This window comes from Berghia stephanieae, chromosome 1, assembly GCF_034508935.2.
Source record: "Berghia stephanieae isolate SIO BIC M18660-M18661 chromosome 1, UCSD_Bste_1.3, whole genome shotgun sequence".
Classification (NCBI taxonomy): Eukaryota; Metazoa; Mollusca; class Gastropoda; order Nudibranchia; family Aeolidiidae; genus Berghia; species Berghia stephanieae.
The window spans coordinates 125,005,547-125,028,046 of NC_088360.1; the positions used below are offsets into that span (position 1 = coordinate 125,005,547).

The 22,500-nt window shown below is 36.1% G+C and overlaps 1 protein-coding gene across 5 annotated transcripts in view; it reads left to right on the forward strand.

The window, feature by feature from the left end:
• Positions 1 to 22,500, forward strand: part of LOC144963029 (synaptotagmin-14-like) — a 161,511-nt gene that overhangs the window by 8,415 nt on the left and 130,596 nt on the right. Inside the window, exons 1-2 of one of the 5 annotated variants that reach the window (XM_078896623.1) lie at positions 658 to 703; positions 4,273 to 4,576. The exons of 1 other annotated variant lie outside the window; for it this stretch is intronic. In XM_078896623.1, coding sequence (XP_078752749.1) covers positions 4,483 to 4,576 — 94 coding nt within the window. In that variant the 5' untranslated portion in view covers positions 658 to 703; positions 4,273 to 4,482. Of the gene's footprint in view, positions 1 to 657; positions 704 to 2,510; positions 2,931 to 4,272; positions 4,577 to 19,272; positions 19,423 to 22,500 lie in introns of those variants that run through there. 3 more of the 5 variants (XM_078896624.1, XM_078896617.1, XM_078896620.1) reach the window with 3 other exon arrangements.

Here is a 22,500-nt window from a genome sequence, read left to right on the forward strand (position 1 = left end):
AATAATAATACACATAATATTGCACGACAGTGCTGTCGCTTATCCACTGGCTATATCCATACATTAAGCGTTATTATATTATAGCCTTTTCGCCCCTTAATGTAGCAACCTTCGAATGGGGTGGTGATAGTGAGTAGGGGGTATGTTAAAGCTCTCTGAATGGTTCGAGTGAGTAAACATTCTTCAGAAGACTGAAGCGAGAGTTTCCTATATATATCGTCGATCCATCAATTTTTCACAATAAATACTTATCGATTGCTCTGATGATATGGCAACATAGATTTGAAATTAATGGAAATTAAGGACACGACCACTCTTAAAAATGCGATCACCAAGCAACCCTGCTCAGCAGATCCTTAACGAGCGGTACGAATTGTCGTCATAGGCCTTTTTGTTTGTTTTGAGACTTTGATGACGTCATCAAATCAGTCCTGTAGGTAATGCCCTGTATTGGTACTTTTTGGATCCTCATCGTGGTCAATGACCCGTATCATTATTACTGCCCCATAAATGTCCCCTGGTTCTTTGAGCTGTAGCGGCACGGGTTTATAATATAGCCATATTATTAACTTGTAGAAAGGCTACCGAACTACACTTGAGACTTCTTTTATCGTCTTGTGACCCGAGTTGTTCGTATCATTGTTTAACTTGTAGAACATAATGCGAGAATATAAGAATCAGCGTGAAAATTTTTGTTCGTGTGGCAAGTATTAACCAGATAACTGCCGTACTGTGGAAAGACAAAAATTTAAAATTTTAGCAAAAAACTCGTCCTTCAAATATCGCGAGGTCCCAGGTTTGAGAGTTTTTGTCAAGATAAGGGTCATTTAAATCGAACAATATTTGAAGGACGAGTTTTCTGGCCAAATTTTTAAATACATGTCTTTCCAGAGTACAAAAGTTAACTAGTGAAACGCGTCTTAGTTTTTGTGATAAATATCTTGTGTTCTGTATGTACTTCCTTGAATATTTTACATTTTATCAACTATTCGTCTTTGTTTGTGTTTTGTGTGTGCTTATTACCATTAATTGTGGAAACATTGCGGATTCATCTGTGTGGAAAAGGATTGTGTAGTTTGCTTAGCGAGTTGTGAAAACGTGTTGTAGGTTTAATGGACTATAATTAATGGACGTAGAATAATTTGAATATTGTGAGTGTGTCGAATGCCATTATCTTGATGTATGTCAATTGTGATCAATATTGGTCATGATAATGTGTAGGAATGCTGTTACCATCAGGTTTATGGTCCTGACATTATTTATTTCTGGCTGGACACGACTGCCTTTCGATTTTGGAGTACAGTATAAGTAAAATAATCGTTGATTATAAATCTTTAGAAATAATTATTCTATTTTCTCACCTTGAGTCGATGTTTGAGTGGTTTGGTCATTCGCTCTTGGATCGGAATTTTATTGGTTCGAACCCCGGTGGAGTGCTCGGATTGGAAAGATTAGTCAATGCCTCGTTTGAATTTGACTATGGTCACTATCAATCAACAATCTGTCGAGTGTTTGTGTGTTTGGTTTGGTTTGGATTCAACTTTTTCCGGAATGTTGTGCATCTCAATTTTTATTTGATAAATAAGTAAACTGGGAGTTTGGAGAACTCTTCAATCACTGTCTCTGAAGAGAGTATGGTTGAATTCTTCTCAGAAATGTCCCGGCGAACCGAACATAATTAATTTACGGCTTTTGTCCAAAGGCTCAAAGACTTGTTAGGATTGGTTTAGAGTGTTGTTAGATATTATGTATTTTTATTTACACACACCGCTTGCTTCATCATCCTTTAAAAAAAAAAGAAAAAAAAAAAAAAAAGAGAGAGAGAGAGAGAGAGAGAGAGAGAGAGAGAGAGAGAGAGAGAGAGAGAGAGAGAGAGAGTAGATAAACAAAAAAAACCTTGGATTGCGTTGCAGAATTCTATTTGGGTACCATTTTGCTTAATAACTAGTCAGTCGAAATTACTAATCTCTAGCCCCCCCCCCCCCCCTCCCAACCAGAAAAAAAAAAGGATTAAAAAAAAAGGAGAAAAACAGGAATCGCTCGTTATTGAGCACACAAACTGGATGGGCACGGGTACGTTGATTAATTAAACGTCAACATTAACAAAAATAGTTCATAATAAAATTAAAGATCCGAACAAGTGCGTTTTTAAATGTGCGAGAGACAAAGCAAGAATGAAAAATCCAAGAAAAAAGCCATCCCAAAATATCAGTCTTCCTCGACTGTGAAACTGGACTGCCTGCTTCCAAGTTTCTCAATTTAATAATACCATTGATTATTTATATTTGTGTATTTTACAAGTGGGATAAATAACGCAGTGGAACTATTCAGTGTAGTGATGCAATGATATTGGTGAGGTATGGGATAGTAAAGCGCGTCTGTGGACCTATGCAGATGTAAATCATAAATACAGTATTAATGCTACTTGCTACCAACTAAGGCCTGCTTCATTGTTGTGCAAGTATATTTACTCTTCTACGCTATTATTTCAAGGCAAACATTTCTGACAGGAATACATTATGCAAATGATTTCGTTTTAGTGACATTCGATACGAAATGACGCACAGGACAAAACATAATATTATTATTATTATAGCTTATCAGACTGGTTTTTTAAAATAGCAAAGCTGCATGTGTACATTTTAATACAAATACAACGCTATCAGATCATTCATTGTAACTTGAATCAGGGATGTCAACAGATTCGTTCGGTGAAGGAAGGAATATAGACTAGAAGTTCGTAAATGTGTATACACCATTTGTAAATGTATCTACACACTTTGTAAATGTGTATACGCCATTGTGCGAATGTTGCTGCTTGAAGCTTGAAGAAATATATCACAATGATAAAAGCAAATCAAAGCTTCAATTCAGTTTACGAAGACAGATGAACTGGACGTTCCGGGTTATCCGTTTGTCAACAAAACACGGTGAATGAAACACCAAAGATGAATGAGATGTCTTTGTAAATTAGATTGAAGCTTCTATTCCATTCTTTTTATCGTTATTTATTTCTACGCCATTGTGGGACGGAGCTAAAGCTCGGATTGGGTCCATCGTTATAGGGAGTACAAGGTTTCTGACCAAAATGTAAAAGAAACAAAACAATGTTTAGTCAATGTGTGGCATATCTAAATGACGACACGGTAAGCCATTCGATTTTGTATTTAAAAAAAACCCAACATAATATGTTCAAATTTCGGTCGGCAAATTCAAATCATTTCACTTGACTCTGTAATTTTAAAATACCAGTCTTAATGATGGCGGTGTTATCTTCGAGACAAGCACATTAATTTGTATTGAAATGACATTAAAATAAAACTCTAAGTGAAAACTATAATATGTTAGGAATCAGTATGAAACAATGATATGAAATTAATACCCAAGCAGCCGATTTATTGTTTTACAATACTGACTTAGGTCAGTAAGACGTAGTCAATAATATATACTTCGACAATGAGTCTTTGTGTTGGCTAGTTTATATGTCGTAAAACTTCACTCTCTCCTTATCGATCCTTTTCAGTATTTTCTCAATAATGGCAAGCTTATCCAGCAGATAAAATTGATTTTTAAACTCAAACAAGCTCTCTACAAAACAAATTCATGTTCATATTAATTAATTAAACAAAGAGCATTCTTCAAAGTTTGTGATGTACAAAATAAATTTGAATAAGAAAAAAATGTATATTGTGACGATTTTGATGCAGGTGGTAAGGAGAGGGTTAATGATTGACTGGTGTGATTTGTCAGATTTCCCCCATTCAACACTTCGGTCACTTTGGTCGTGGGAAACAGTTAAAGGGTTTCCAATGTTAGACTGAGGTACTACATAAATGTAATAGGGACAAATTCTCTTTATGTGTTATGGAGGTTCAGATATGACCGAACTTAAAAGAGTGAAATGTTTGATCTAAAAGTTTTCTTGTAGGTTTGCTGGGGACTGACTTGGGTCATAGCTGAATCACACGGATTTACAAGAAAATGAATCATTATTTATATCTGTCCATCAGTTAAAAACTATATAGCTAGTCCTTTTATTTTAATAATTACATACTACATGTTTTCAAAGACTCGGATGCGAATTTAAAAGAATCTGGTCACAGGCTCTACAATCAGAGTGAAATGTAATGTTGGTACATAAGACTTGGGAGGGATTGCTTGAGATTAGTTATAATTAAAATCACGCGAAATCAGTGTCTCTTTACCATAATGATTGTTTTAAATATTGTTTCTGTTCTATCCAAACAACCTTTATTTTTCAAAATAATTCAGAATATTTCAAGTTAAAAATTAGTAAATCGTTGCAGTTTGTTTCCCCCCAAAAAGCATGTGAATGCAGTGTGATGCACGTACTTTCGAACTTTCGTTTTCAATGCAAACAAATGAATTTCGTTTGGAGTTGTGGTGACATCGAGGGGAGAGAATAACAATGTCAAAATGGACTTGGGATAGATAGTGGAATAAATTCATGAGTTATTTCCCATGGATACCACAACGACTGAATCGGTCCCTGATTTTACGACTGCCGCGTCATCGAACTGTTCTCATAGATTCTTCTGCAACGACGATAATGAAGGTAAGTCCTTGTCTATCTCATCAGATTATAAGGTGTAGAAAGTAAGGATTTGGATCTGCATCAATCACCCTCTGCTTTTGAGATTTAGCTGGATATTGATTGTACTCGTAAATTTCACTTGTAAATTCTACGAATCGAATTGTATGAAAAGGATAGTTTGAGTAAAAGATATTTAGATATTATATGAAAAACTGAAATACTTTATCTTAACAGAATACGGAATAATGAAAATATTTCTGCTTGAAGCTCAATGGAAAAAATAACGATAATAATTGAAATATAAGCTCCAATTTATTAAGTTTATTATTATTATTATTATTATTATTATATTATTATTATTATTATTATTATTATTATTATTATTATTATTATTATTATTATTATTATTATTATTATTATTATTATTATTATTATTATTGTTATTATAATTATTATTGTTGTTGTTATTATTATTATTATCATTATTATTATTATTATTATTATTATTATTATTATTATTATTATTATTATTATTATTCTTATTATTATTGTTATCATTATTATTATTATTGTTATTATTATTATTATTATTATTATTATTATTATTATTATTATTATTATTATTATTATTATCATTATCTGTATTCGTTTAATAATTGGAGCTTACATTTCAATACTTATCGTTATTTTATCTTGACAGGTACATCGTAACAATTGAACTAGCAACTTAAAATAAATAGGCATTTTTAGATTTGACTCTTGTCGAGGTTTAGGTACATATTTGTAGGTCTGACATCCGAACACAATCATGAGCTTGGTTTAACATTGTTGTAATGGGGAATATTTTGTGTTGATTTGAGACCATAACAATTTGGGTTGTCAGACCTGCAAATAAGTATATGTCGACTCTGTCCATTGAAAAGCATTTTTAAAAAATGGCTATGGTAATACTATGATTATATAGAGAAACATGTGACGTTTTGTAACAAAAAAAAACTAAACAGAGATGAAAATAGAAAGTAATACGCACACACACATGCACACACGTAAACACACACACACACACACACACACACACACACACACACACGAACCCACGCCAAGGAATGTTGCCATTGTTATCATTTGTTTATGTGTGGATATATTATTTTAATAAGTTATCAACCTTTTGTCATTGTTAACCCGATTTGCCATTCAAAAACAGATTAGGTGAGATTGAGCATAACAGTATAAATAATATATCAATTTTCATCTTTTCACAATCGCGTTTGGGATTTGGTCTGTATCATGTTGTCTCTACGGGAAAAAATTGTGCTATCGCCTAACAGGCTTCATGTCTCGTTCTTTCTTTCACGTTTTGCTGTTGGTCAGGGACTCTTTGTAAAGCGCTTTGAGCACGTTTAGTGGATACTGCTGTATATAAAAGCTCAATTTTTTATTTTATTTTATTTTATTTTTTTGGGTGTAAGGAAGTCTAAGTTCCTGGGTTTCAACCCGCAATTATTTGATTCGAGGGCTGGAGACTTACCTACGACACAATCTTCTTGCGACAGTTAATTTAGCATTTCAATTTACTTAAAAAATCTAAAAGTGCAAATTATTTTCTAAGTGTTTCTTTCTAACTACAATGGTTTTCCAGTTCACGAGAATCCAAATGTGACCCAACATCTCAAAGCGGTTTATTTTTTTATCGGGATATACCAAGTGCTGGAAATGGAATAATTTATAGACACAAAGATGACATTTGAGGTCAATTTCTAGACGTTATAGTGAGCTTTTTTAGCTTTTTTATATAGCGCAATATCCACTGAACATGCTCAAAGCGCTTTATAAAGGGTTTCTGGCTAACAGCAACCCTTAACATATAGGACGGGACATGATATCTGTTAGGCGATATTATATTTTTTTCGGACAGATACAACGCTAATAACGGCCAGGTACTCATTTTACATCTGATTACGGCGAGAGAATGTGAGTAAAGAGACTATTCCAAGGACTCAACTATACCTCGAGCGAGGCTCGAGCCCAGGACCTTCCGATCCGAAAGCGATTGTCATAGCACAAGACCACATAGTGATGGAAATTTAATTTATAGACACAAGGAAGATACTTCAAGTCAAGTGCTAGACGTTATAGTGATGATTAAACATCAATGTGACTCACCATCTTAAAGCGGTATTATGAGTAAACGATTACATTTCCACCCTACAACGATCGACGAACGACGAGGAAACTCTGTCCCTGAGACTCTGAAGACAGATCTTCGTTTTTCTCCTCGTCGTTCGTCGGTCGTTGTAGGTTGAGAACGTAATCGTTATCTTGCTAAAATATGTCGACACGAATTAGTTGTTGGAAATTGAATTCATAGCCACACATTTATAAACAACTTTGGGTTATTTTCTCTTTGTTATAATGGGGAATAAACGCAATTTCTTACATTTAAAAAATCAGAAAAATCGTATTTCTTATGATTTTAGTACTAAAGTCACTTTTCGTGGTCCAGTTCATCCCTACATAATACCGTTTTGGGACGATGGGTCACACATTTCTTTAGTTGCAAAACCTCTAGTATTCGTGTTCCTTACTCTTTTACTTGCGTCTATGTGATCTTGTGGTAAGACACTCGCTTTCGGATCGGTCCTGGGTTCGAGCCTCGCTCGGCGCATAGTTGAGTCATTGGAAAAGACTCTTCATTCATATTCTCTCACCGTACTCAGGTGAAAAATGAGTACCTGGTCGTTATCAGCGTTGTTTCTTTCCTAAAAAATTGTAATATCACCTAACAGAAATCACGTCCCGTCCTACATGTTAAATGCTGCTGTTGGCCAGGGACCCTTTATAAAGCGCTTTGAACACATTTTGTGGATATTGCGCTATCTAAAAAGCTCAATTTAAAAATGTTTTAAAATGTAAAATTTTATTTTTTACAACTAAATTTACTTTTTGGTGTTCGTTCATATCCCGACATTATACCGTGTTGAGCATGTGGCTTACAAAAATAGACATGACTCATTGAACAAGGGGACAATGGATTTCAAAGGACGTTCTCTTACATGATAATAATATTATGTCTGGATTAAGTCGACACTTCTCATTAAATATGTAACATTTCATTAACACTTCTTCACTCACATTCTAAGGATTGTGTGAAAGGAGGAGTGACTATCCGTCCATAAGGACATATTCTTATAAAGTATCTACCCGACCTTCAGTGCTTATGCGAATTTTGTAGGCGTGAAAGAAACACGACGGACGAATAGATATACCCTAGGATAAAATAGTTGGCGAGAATTGAAAATTATAAAAAGCGATGGTTGTTGGTAGAGATAAAATGGAATAAAATGGCTGTAAAATCTGTGCTTTTTAATGTGAGATAAAGCAATAATAAATTTTAAAAATCAAAATAAAAAAAAACAACCCCCAGCACGCACACACACACACACACACACACACACACACACACACACACGCACACATACACATACATACATACATACACACACACACACAGAAAACAACAACAAAAAACAATACAAACGAAAAAAAAAAAAATTAAAAAAACAAAACAAAACCCCCCCCCCCCCAAAAAAAAAAAAAAAAAAAACAACAAAAAACAAACAAACCCAAAACAAACAAACAAACAACCAAACAAAAAAACAAAATAAAACAAAAGCAAGTCATTCCCGTGAACCTTCTCGCTTGGAATCGAACCCGAAGCCCTCTGATTGCCGGACATACGTACCTCAACCGCCCTCGGTTGATGATTAGAGGGAAAAGGGAAAAAAACACTAATAACAAATCATGATAATATAGTATTTGCAAAGTAATTTATTCAGATGATCACAGGACATTTTATGATGGTATTATTAATTCCTCGGCGTTACATCGACACGCACACACACACACACACACACACACACACAGGCAGACACGCACACGCGCGCACGCGTACACACACACACACACACACACACACACACATAGGCAGACACGCACACGCGTGCCCGCGTACACACGCACACACACATAGGCAGACACGCACACGAGCGCACGCGTACACACACACACACACACACACACACACACACACACACACACACACACAACTGTGACCTAATTCAGAATAAGTCACTGTCCTATAGAGATAGCATTGCTCACTTTTCTTTCGCATCGCTATTGAAATATCTGTAGTTTATTGCTTTCGAATAATATTTTCTCTTTTTTTTTTACATTCATGCCTTTTCAAATTGAGAAACTAGGGAACAGGCATCGGTGTTGGATAAAGATCTGAACAAGTGTGTGTGAAAGGTGCCAGACAAAACAAGAAAGAAAGAAAACAAACAAACAAAACAAAACAAAAAAAAAAAAAAAACTATCCCCAAAAATCAGTCTCCCTCGATCCCTGTGAAGAATATAGGAATTAAAATTGTCCCAACTATTGGGAACCTCTGTGGTGTAATGGTAGCACGTTTCACCGGTAATCAGGAGGTCCCAGGTTCGCTCCCCAACCAAGGAAGACTGATTTGTTGGGATGTTTTTATTTCTTGTGTTTTTCTCTCTAGCTTTGTCTGGCATCTTTCATACAAACTTGTTCAGATCTTTATTCATGCCTGAATCTAGTTCGCATATTTTTGTCAGAAAACAACCAAATGTGACCCACTGAGTCAATTAGGTGTTATGTCGAATTAACTAGCTACAGACAATGAGAACAAAAGTAAAATTAATCAAAGCAAGGAAATTACGTTTTTCTTTGGAGAACTTAAACTCACTGATTTTGTATGGAGGCATTAATTTTAATTAAAAATGAATAAGTTAAGCTCATCCTTCATTCGGCTTTAGTGTCTCATTAATCGTGTTTTGTTGACAAAGGGGAAACTCGAAACGTCCACATCTTATTAATCGTGTTTTGTTGACAAAGGGGAAACTCGAAATGTCCATATATCCTATCTCAGTCAATTGAATTGAAGTTCGATTCTATTTTATTATCTTCGAGCTTCAAGCAGCAACATCAGCATTATAAGTCGAGCTTAAAATTGAATTGGGGGAGGGTGGGGGGGGGGGGTTGGGAGGGCGAAGTGGCCGAGAGGTTAAGGCATTGCGATGTGACCTGAAATGACCTGGGTTACAGCACCGCTTCCGGCACTTTCGATTTTTTCCTTGGGCAAGATTATTAGCCCCCAATTATCTCACTTTTTGTTCAACAAAGGCGATTCCTGTTGACACTAGCCGTATTTTTGATGGATTATCTATTTTCCTCCATGGAATGCCAAGGTTAGAACCCTGTGATGTTACGCTAAACTCATAGCATCAATATACATACTTAAATGTCAGGTGTGCTCATGCTCTTTTTTCAAGGGTTTTCAATTTAGGAATCCTGATGGATCAGTTGGCAAAGGACTTGCCTCACAAACAATGGTGTCGCTTGGAACTAATTAATGACCTATCTAGAGTAACAAGTAACAGTCACTAAATAATTGCCGTTATCCGCTGTCGAAACCGGATTAACTCCTTCTCCAAGGGCCTTGGAGCTCCAAAGGAATTAATGATTATGTTGCATTTAAACTTGGTCTTGGTGTATTCGATTTCCTTATTGTCGCATGTCATAACATGGCAATTTGAGCAACTGAGAAAGAAATATCACGGTTTTCAGTTACAATTACATTACGTAACACACACACACACACACATACAAACACACCCATACACATCAAACGAGACAACACGCAGCCAGACATAGATAATTTGATCATTCCATATATGGATCGATTAATTCAATGACAGGCAGACGGAAGAAGGTAAACAAACAAACAGGAAAGATGAAAAACAAAAAAAAAACAAAAAACAAAAAAATAGAATCAATCAATACGGATCTGATTACGTGCCACTGCCGATCAATATTTGAACCACAATTGGAATGCGAGTCAGCAGAATGATTTCGAAGCTTTACAACTCGCCTCAATAAACGTGTCACGTATGCTCTCGACAACATCATTAATTAATCCATTACACACAGTTCAAAAGTAAACTCCATCCGTTCCCCATCACACATACACACACATACATACACACATAGACAAAACAACGGCGCGTTGGAATAGTCGTTTACGCGAATCGAGCACGCAAAACAAGTTGTTAAAACAATGAATGGCGATAAATATTGAATGAAAACGGAGACGAGATCAATAATGAAAGTCTTCCGATTGACGAATCGATGGTTGGACTGTTCCTTTTATTGGTTCCTCTTCTTTTTCGGCGATTTGTTTTCATTTTTTAAAAACTCTTCTGTCCTGATGTGCCGACAGTCCTCTGGGCTCCTTCGTGTTTGAAATAAATGGCCTTAGGTATGTTGTGTGGGTGGGTAGGCGGCAGACAGTGATTAGTGAGAGGTATTGAGGTGTTGCCTGAGGGAAAGTGTGATATGAAGGTGTCCAGGAGTTTGTTGTTGTCGTTATGTTGATGTTGATAATGCTTTATGTTGTTGTTGTTGTGCTATAATAATAATATAATAATAATAATAATAATAATAATAATAATAATAATAATAATAATGATAATAATAATAATAATCATAATAATAATGATAATGATAATAATGATGATGATACAATAATAATAATAATAATAATGATAATAATAATAATAATAATAATAATAATAATAATAATAATAATAATAATAATAGTAATAATAATAATAAAATGATGATAATCATAATAATAATGATGATGATATAATAATAATAATATTAATAATAATAATAATAATAATAATAATAATAATAATAATAATAATAATAATAATTGTAATAATAATAATAATAATCATAATAATAATGATTATATAATAATAATAATAATAATAATAATAATAATAATAATAATAATAATAATAATAATAATAATAATAATAATAATAATGATAATAATAATAATAATAATAATAATAATAATAATAATAATAATAATAATAATAATAATAATAATAATAACTTATCATTGTTATTATTATTATTATTATTATTATTATTATTATTATTATTATTATTATTATTATTATTATTATTATTATTATTATTAATCATTCGTCTTCTTCTTCTTCTTCTTCTTCTTCTTCTTCGTCTTCTTCTCATTATATAGTTGTTGTTGTACTTGGTTTTTGTTCTTTTTAGTCGATGCCTTTTGTTATTGTTGTTGTTTAGATATTATTGTTGAGACTTCTATAACGTCTTGACTTTAAAACATTTTGTCAAATTGGGAGTCATCTAAATCGACAGGTATTTTAATTAAGGATTTTTCTGGTCGAAATTTAATAAGTCATTTTGTCATTGCATAGCAATTTGTCCTTTAAAGATTCTGATGAGAATACAAAAAAGAATATTAAAAAAATGGCCATTTTAAACGATTTCACGAAAAGTTTAATCTTGAGAAAAAGTATTTTGGGCATGCCTACCTAATTTTATGATATAACTGAGTCTGTTATAATTCTTATATTTTGCCATGTAACTAACCAAGATTAAATAGCTATGTGGTCTATGTGGTAGTGGTATGGCACTCGCTTTCGGATCGGAAGGTCCTGGGTTCGAGCCTCGCTCGGCGCATAGTTGAGTCCTTGGAGAAGGCTCTTTACTCACATTCTCTCACCATATTCAGGTGTAAAATGAGAATCTGTTAACAGCGTTGTCTCTGTCCGAAAAAATTGTAACATCGCCTAACAGGCGTCATGTCCCGTCCTAAATGTTAAATGTTGCTGTTGGCCAGGAATCCCCCTTGTAAAGCGCTTTGAACACATTTAGTGGATATTGCTCTATATAAAGCTCAATTTAAAAAAGTCATTCCGTCGACGCATTCATTCTATACATTCAACGTAATTGATCCAAATAACAATACAACATAATTGTGCTCTACATTGACAAAACACGTTTCATCATTTTAAGCCGAACAAACTTTTAATTTAAAAATCTGTGGATTGAAGCTCAGATCCGAAGACTTCTTCTGAGTCATAGATTTGAAACATGACACAAGCTGTGACTTTTCTAAATATAAATCGACATTTGTTATAAACGTCTTATGGATACATGTCTTTGTGTTCTTAACCGCTTACAGTTCTGAGTGTGAATGTGTGTGTGTGTGTGTGTGTGTGTGTGTGTGTGTGTGTGTGTGAGAGAGAGTGAGAGGGAGACACACACTCATACACATAGAGATAGAGATAGATGGATAGATAGATAAAGTATAAACAGAGATAGATAGATAGATAGTGTGTGTGTGTGTGTGTGTGTGTGTGAGTGTGTGTGTGTGGGAGAGAGGGATAGAGATAGAGATAGAGAGAGAGAGAGAGAGAGAGAGAGAGAGAGAGAGAGAGAGAGAGAGAGAGAGAGAGAGTGGCTCTTAACAAACGTGTTTTGTCAGTAATCAGCGGTCTGAACCATCTGGTGCGTTCAGGGGTGAGTACGTCATGGCAGCAGGTGTGTGCCTCCAAACATTTCATTATCGTGATCATTATACCGTTGTTGTGTGTTGGCAGTCAGTTGAGGTGGAGGTCTTCCCAAATGACGTCAAAAAAACAAAAAACACAAACAAACCAATTGACGCTATGCGTTGTGTTTAAAAGCTCACAACTTCCGTTACCCTTATTAAATGTACTAGATAATGCACAAACCTATTTGTAACCTTAAACTCTTACAGTCTGATCAATTGATAGATAGTATGCGCTTGGCTAAGAAACTCACAGCATTGCCACCCGGAAGTATAACAGACCAACACATAGAACTATGTGTAACCATGAACTTTTACAGTCGGGTTAATACAGTTTAGTGAGAATTACTCATAGACATGGATGGCAAAAAACAATAAACAAAGACCTGAGTGACTCCTCCAATTCTGTTTTGTAAGACCCCGTTTCCTCATGCCCTACGGGTTCCATTTGAAAGCCTGCTTGGTTATGTAACAGGGCTCCTTCCGAGGGGTATGGCCAACCGTTCGCCACCTTCTGCACCTGACCTGGACAACCATTTGCTCTTGGTTTTTTCTTATTGTCCAAAGGTTTCAGAGTGATGGCATCTTATTTTCTAATCTAAATATTTGCCGGTCGCCAATAAAAATCATCCATCCTCGCTCTTTTACGTCTTAAGAATCTGTCTATACGCCCTGCTAATTCTAAATAGCTGTGTCAGCTTATGATTCAATATGCGACCTATTCCTTATTAGTCCCTTCAAAGGACTGGTGACATACACACTTCCAATGAGTTTGGAATCGGAAGAGTAGAAGGCGAGACGTCAAGACTTCTCTGCCCTATTTCGACCTCTCCTGGCACGATTGAAGTTCAATATCATGATAATTAATGAGATCCATGAAAGATAGAAGGTAAAAAGAGTAAAGGTAGACCAAGAAAAACATATTTGAATAGTTTGAACAGCTGGGTACCAAAGAAAGAGAAGAGTAATATTAGTTTTTTTTGAGGTTATCTGATCAGAGAGATGAATGGCGTACCATGATCACCGATGTCTGGCACAGACTTGACACTTGAAGAAGAAGAATCACATGGCATTTTATCAGTAATAAAGAAAAACAATCTAAACATTAATAAACATTTTTATAGAAGGAACGAAGTTGACGTCACTCAGCTCTTTATTATTTTTTTGACAGTTGTTCTCACTAAATCATATCAGTCAGATTATAAATGTTAAAGGTTACCCAAACTTTGTGTATTGGTATATTTAATTGTCGGATGTTGTAAGTATTTTACCTAAACACAAAGCATCCATTGAGTATTTCCACTCGTTAATCATATCCAATAAGTTTCACTGTTTCCTTTTTCATCCAACGGGCCATAAGTACTCACATTTCCATTTCTTACAGTGCAAGCTTTTTGTTCTCGCACGCTTACAATATTCGTCACAAGGATGCAGAAACAATTAAATTTTTTTTTTTTTTTTTTTGCATTGCGTCACAAAACCTCTTACGTGACTTGATTATGTCGTTTTTTGACAATAGATAGTATGCGCTTGGCTAAGAAGCTCATAACATTGCCATCCGGAAGTATAACGGACCAACACACAAAACTGTGTGTATCCATGAACGTTTATAGTCTGGTTAATACAGTTCACTCATGAACGCGGATGGCAAAAATCAATAACAAAGACCTAAGTGACGTCATCTTCGAACTATCTATACCTTGTAATGGTATAGTCTGCATCAAATGAATACTAGTGGGTCATGATCTTATGCTACGTCACATGTAGAATACTCAGAAGAAGGGTCGTGGACCGTGGTGAGTGGACACCGATATCTGATGATCACACCCACGTAATTGAAGGCTTTACTCTAAACCAATAATTAATAAGGGATCTTTCCAAGCCACGAAGAGCCAGTCCCCTTACTGATGTTGATGAGAATATTGGATGGAAATGTGAGAGTAATTGCTGCATGTGTCACCGAGTTCTCTGTCTAGCTACAATTTTATGTTGTTTTTTGTTATTGCTATACTTGTTATTAAGCAACAGCATCAACAGTACCACAACCACACCGCCACCACCGCCACCACCACCACCATGATGATGATGATGATGATGATGATGATGATGATGATGATGATGATGATGATGATGATGATGATCATCATCATCATCATCATCATCATCATCATCATCATCATCATCATCATCATCATCATCATCATCATCATCATCATCATCATCATCATCCCATAACGGTTACGTCTTGTGTCTAGTATCTATCTCTCCCACTTACATACCATTGTAAGACCCTCTATGTAACGAATTAACCCACGACCTGCCATCGATAACACCACCAATCATTCTCAATCAGCCCAGAGACCGAGTACGACGTGCTTCTAATATAAAACATGGCGGGGGGGGGGTTGCGTCTTCCCATGGGAGGAAGTGCCATGTATGTATATCAATGATTCATAACCCACAGCCAGGATGTCATATCAATTCCTCACCATTTAGAATTTCCCCCATCACCATAATATCATACATAACGATATAGCCTTCAAAATGCATCCGTACCGTGATAAAACATATTAAAGGGGAATTTTTGTCAGAAACATTTGCCTCAAATATCGACAGATTAATATGGCCTTAATCTTGTCAAAGTGTCTCAAACCCTAATATATATATATATATATATATATATATATATATATATATATATATATATATATATATATATATATATATATATGTATATATATATAAATATATATATATATATATATATATATATATATATATATAGAGAGAGAGAGAGAGAGAGAGAGAGAGAGAGAGATTGTGAAAGAGTGAGAGAGAGGTAGAAGGAGAGATAGAGCGAGGGAAAGCGAGAGAGAGAGAGAGAGAGAGAGAGAGAGAGAGAGAGAGAGAGAGAGGGAGAGAGAGAAAGAAAGAAAGAAAGAAAGAGAGAGAGAGAGAGAGAGGAAGAGAGAGAGGGAGAGAGAGATAGATAGAGAGAGAGAGAGAGAGAGAGAGAGAGAGAGAGAGCGATGGAGAGAGGGAGAGAGAGAAAGAAAGAAAGAAGAAAGAAAGAGAGAGAGAGAGAGAGAGAGAGGAAGAGAGAGAGGGAGAGAGAGAGAGAGAGAGAGAGAGAGAGAGAGAGAGAGAGAAAGAAAGAAAGAGAAAGAAGGAGAGAAAGAAAGAAAGAAAGAGAGAAAAAAGAAAGAAAGAAATAGAGAGAGAGAGAGAGAGAGAGAGGGGGGGGGGGATACATACTAAGTAAAAGGGTACGTAAAGAGAATGATAGAAAAGGAAAGAAGAAAGAGAATTACAAAATGAAATAGATTAAGGAAAAAAGAAAGAAAGAAAGAAAGAGTGTGTATGTGTGTGTGTGAGTGTGTGTGTGTGTGTGTGTGTGTGTGTGAGAGAGAGAGAGAGAGAGAGAGAGAGACAGAGAGAGATATCTCAGTTTGGGGCGAAGCTTTCTTAATTTCAAAACTACAAGAAGGGTCATTCGCATAGCAATCAGAGGGCAATGACTCACAGACCAAGGTCTGGAACTAGTATTGATGCATTATTACGTTTATTAAAAAATCTCACAACTTTGCCAGCCCGATATAACTTTAAACGTTTATAGTTCGAATAATACTATTTAGTGAGAACTACTCATAAAAACGGCTGCCAAAAAACAAAGAACTGAGTGACGTCAATTTCGTTCTATCTATAACGGAGATAAGCTCTGAGTACGTTACAATGACATGTACATATTATATCAAAAATATCAATACACCCATGCACAGCATGATTCCACTCACAAGCATTTACACGCGCTGGCGCGCGCACACACAGTCACCAAAAAATAGTCATTTATCATTCATTGGAATAGCTGTTCACCGAAACATGACCGTAAAAGATGAGTTTTCAGTTTCTTTTTGAATGTTTCTAGGGCTGTTGATTCTCTTATTTATAAAGGCAAATTGTAGATAGAGAATAATAGCGTTTGTGGTGATGGGGAGTTGAACCCAAGACTGTTACGGCACCCTCCGCCTGACCACGAGATGGTCACTACAATCGTCGTCATTCCCAGGACATGACACTATAGTGATGTAATCGCCACCTGTTTCTGTTGCCATATTGTTCTGAAGTGTCTCAAGCATCGTTTCATTATTAACGACAAAGCAACACAGAAACAAATGGCTTATTAGACAATCATTTTACAGCAAAACTAACCATCATAATTATCCTCAAACAAAATCATGGATTTCGGAAAACAAATTAGAATCCTACTCCCCAAACAAACAAAAAATCCACCCTCCCAGACAAAAGAAAAATAAACTAAAAATACGCTTCCTAACGGAAAAAATAAAAACAATTGAAATGACACGAAAAAAAGCCCAACAAAACAAACAAACAACCAACAAAAAACAAAACATACAAAGCAAAATCAAAAGCACAAGAATTCAACAACCCCTCCCCCCCAAAAAAACCCCCCCCAAAAACAAAACTAAACAAAAACAAAAACAAAACAAGAAAGAAAAGAAATGAAAAGAAAGGCACAAATAAAAGTAACATAACAACAAAACAATACAAACAAAAAGCAAAACAAAACAAAACAAACGAAGCAGCACACCACAGCTGGTGCTGGTAAGTTGATTTAAGGTTACAGGTAATATAAGATTAACTATCGTATAACTAAATCAATTAATTATAGATTGTATCCGAGCATGCAAGCAATAAAAATGGGAATTAAAAATGGATGTGATTGTGCGGCTATGTGGTCAAGTGGTATGACACTCTCTTTCGGATCGAAAGGTCCTGGGTTCAAGTCTCGCTCGGCACATAGTTGAGTCCTTGGAGAAGGCTCTTTACTCACATTCTCTCACCATACTCAGGTGTAAAATGAGTACCTGGCCGTTAACAGCATTGTCTCTGCCCGAAAAAATTGGAACATCGCCTAATAGACGTCATGTTCCGTCCTAAATGTTAAATGTTGTCGTTGACCAGGGACCCCTTGTAAAGCGCTTTGAGCACATTAAGATGATATTGCGCTATATAAAAGCTCATTAAAAATATAGTCATTCCATTAATTAGTCATCTGTATTCGACCTTACCATCGTATGAAGTTGACTTACCCCCCCCCCCCCACCCAAAAAAAACAAACCCCCCAAAACTTGAGCTTTTATAAAGCGCAATATCTACTTAATGGGCTCCAAGCGCTTTACAGGGGGTTCCTGGCCAACAGCAACATTTAACGTGTAGAACGAGACATGACGCCTGTCCGGCGATATTACAGATTTTTTTTCAGACAGAGACAACGTTGTTAACGGCCAGCACTCATTTTACACCTGAGTACGGCGAGAGAATGTGAGTAAAGAGCCTTTTCCAAGGACTCAATTATGCGCCGATCGGCGAGGCTCGAACTCAGGACCTTCCGATCCGAAAGCGAGTGTCATACCACAAGATCACATAGCCGCACAATTTGTTGATTGTGGTTAGGAAAATGAGAATGGAAGGCGGTTGGCTAGTCAGAATATTTTCTAGATTATCTACCTGTTCGTCCACATTGAAGACTCTTGACTATATCAAATTAAGAAATTAAGATGCAGGCACTAGTGGAAGATAAAGATTTGAACAAGTGTGTATGAAAGGTGCCAGACAAAGCAAGAAAGAAAAGTAGAAGAAAAAAAATCATCCCATCCCATCACTGGGGATCGAATCTCAGACCCGATTACCGGGCAGACGTGCTACCATCACATCGCTCTTCTTGTTTGCTGAACTTTCTTTTTGTGCCAACAAATAAATAACACCGTAACTGTTATAGACATGTACTCATTCACATCTGATTCGAGTAGGCAACGTTTCACATTATTGTCACCCCACATATAGTTGATCACGCAGGCACACGCTCTGTGAACTAAACAAAAAAAGACAAAGAGATTCGATGCCAACTCGCACACCGAGGCCACAAGTACCAATAAATACTAATACTAGATAATACTAATATAATTTAGCCGCGTGCTCCCCATTACGTGCTGTGTTTAATCACAGGATATATTATGGCTACTGGTATACTATGATTTGTAGTAGAAACCAATTTACTATGCTATATCATTTGCATAATATCATTGTGTTATTGCTGTACTCGTTTGCTTTGTATTGATTCCGGTTTATTGGACTTGGTTGGTACGGTGAGTGTGGGTGACACGGAGCTTGTGGAATTCCGATAGGAAGAACGGACGGATGAACGGTGTTGTTTTGTTCTTCACATTAATTTGTTGTGATTATACAGCTTAAGAGTAAAAAGAATAAAAAAGGAACGATTTTCTGTGTCGCTTTGTTGGATTATGTTTTTATTGTAGTCATGACTTTGGTGTTATGTCGTGTGACCTGGTCTGACAAGATAAATGGGGGAGAAAGGTAAGTCATTAGATCATCTTTCCATTTCCTAACATTATATTTTTTTAGATTTGATTTTCGTAGCAAGATTGAATCCTGAAGATTAAAAAGATAATAAATAGATTGATTCATGCATACACCAATACAAGGAGAGAGAGATGGATAGATTGAATAGTGTTTTATGATACGAATAGTGCTCGACATGTTGATAGTAACAATGGAGTGAATTATTATTATAATATTTACCACGATATTGGTGTCAGTCTACATCGATGTTCCAGGTCCTAATTGCCATCATCAGGACTGTGTATGACACGAGTTTGAGTTGTTATTGTTGATTGTTGAAGTGAAGTGTTGATAGATAGATAGATAGATAGATAGATAGATAGATAGATAGATAGATAGACGAGAGATAGAGATAGATAGATAGAGAGAGAGAGAGAGAGAAAGAAGCAGAAAGACACAATGAGAGAGAAAGAGAGAAAGAGAGAAAGATAGAAAGAAAGAAAGAAAAGAGAGAAAGAGAGAGAGAGAGAAAGGAAGAAAGAAAGAAAGAGAGAGAGAGAGAGAGAGAGAGAGAGAGAGAGAGAGAGAGAGAGAGAGAGAGAAGGGATGGTATAGAAGCCGAGGTAACGAAGATCCTAATACGAATATTACTAGTGGCACTTCTGCTACTGTTACTGCTTTTGATGCTGCTGATAAAACAACAAGAAGTACTGATACAACAACAACAACAACAACAACTACTACTACTACTACTACTACTACTACTACTACTACTACTACTACTACTACTACTACTACTACTACTACTACTACTACTACTACTACTACTATTACTACTACACCATTAATATTAGTATTATTTTACGACTACTACTACTATCATCACCACCATCCCCCCAGTACTACCATCACCACCACTGCAACAACGAAACAACTTCCACCACCACCATCAACACCGCTATCACAGCCACCACCACTGTTACAACAAAAAGAACTATAACAACGACTAAACAGCAACAACAACAGCTACTGCTACTTCTACTACTACTACTACTACTACTACTACTACTACTACTACTACTACTACTACTACTACTACTACTATTACTACTACTACTACTACTACTACTACTATGTGTATAGCGCTGGTGACGGCAGCTGCCTTTTTACTCGCTCTGTATTTACATGGAATTTTCATATGGTATATTCATTTACTGGGACTAATTTTTACATGTGGAGCTTCTTAAATTCCTGGTGTTTGATGTGGTAGAAATTTTGAAAGTATGTATAAGATGAAATTTTAGATATTATTGAAAACATTCTTTGAACTTTACCAATTTTAATCGTCATATTTTAATTATTCTACACACCTCAGTCAACAGTTGTCACTCCATTTCGACCACTTTTACCTACCAGCATATCACTGATATTTTGAAACCAATGTTTACGAGTTTATCACTCATTAGTTTTCTATCGTCAAATGTGTTCACTCGCCTCGACCTTGTATAGATAGTATGCGTTTGGCTAAGAAGCTCATAACATTGCCATCCGGAAGTATAGATAGTTCGAAGATGACGCCACTCAGGCCTTTGTTATTCTTTTTGCCATCCGCGTTTGTGAGTTGTTCTCACTAAACTGTATTAACCAGACTATAATAGTTCATGGTTACACAGAGTTTGTGTGTTGGTCCGTTATACTTCCGGATGGCAATGTTGTGAACTCCTTGGCCAAGCGCATTCTATCTATTAGGGACCAACACACAAAACTGTGTATCCATGAACGTTTATAGTAAGGTTAATACAGTTCAGTGAGCATTACTCATAAACGCGGGTGGCAAAAAAACAATAACAAAGACCTGAGTGACCGGAGAACGCTTTTATTCTATAACAAACACCCATTCTATGAGTTTCTGTCACCCCTAACCCTTTTAAGATTGAAAATCAACAATATATAGACTAAAATCAGACAAAGGTTTCATCAATAATAAAATGAGAACATCGATAAGAAAAAGAGGCAGGAAAGCTGGCAAAAAGAAAAAGAAGAAGAAAATCGATTTACAGCAACCGCCCCAGAAACCCTATCACTTCCATCTTCATCGACAGCAGCAGCAGCAACAATACCAGCAACAACACTTGCGACCACCACATCTACTACATCACCATCACCGTGATCACTTTCACCATCACCACAGTTGTCATCAGCAACAACAGGATCAGCATCTCCATCATAGCTTTGTAATACGCTTCAACAGTTATGACGTCACTTCCCTCGTAATGACGCATGGTAACTTAGTAACTGGCTATAAACTCTTGGGACAATGGCGGACACCCTTATGAAATTCTTCTCCGACAAGCATAAAAGTGTATCCAGGGGAGAAAAACATTATAAATATGATCATGTTTTGACTTTTATGCACATGGCACACTTTTGATCACACGACAAATGAAAAGTTCTAGCCAGCATGAAGAATAAAAAGTACCGATTTTCTTTGTTTAGAACCACGCTGCTCGCCATTGCTGGGCGACGTGACATCAGACCATTGAATCCAATTATGCATGGACATCGACCAATACACCACAAACGCAGGCCTCGCCCACCATCCACATTTACAGTTATAGATACTCACCCTCCCCCCAACACCACCTTCGTCAACAACCTCCGTCTCACTGCAGCCATCAACAACAAAAGAAGTGGCGGTGACAACTTCGATTATACATGATAATCAATACCAACACTACAGTGACGGTAACAGCAACATACTCAAAAAGTAAACAAACTGAAAGTAGTCCTAACAAACGCGAGATCGGTTTGTAACAAAACGTCACTTGCCGTCAAGCATCAAAATCCCAAAAATCTTATTGAAATTAACTTAAGACCAGGAAACCGACTCAAAGCACTCACTCGTCGGCGAGAAATAAGAGCTCATTACTAAATGATCTAATTACAGAGGCGGAGTCTGATATTGCATTTTTTGTTGAATCATGGCTGCGCCCCTAGGAGATGACGTCATTACAGCGGATCTTGCACCACCAGGTTATAAATCTATATTAATGTCAAGAAGTGCGCGAAATGGAGGGGGTATTTGCGTTGTGG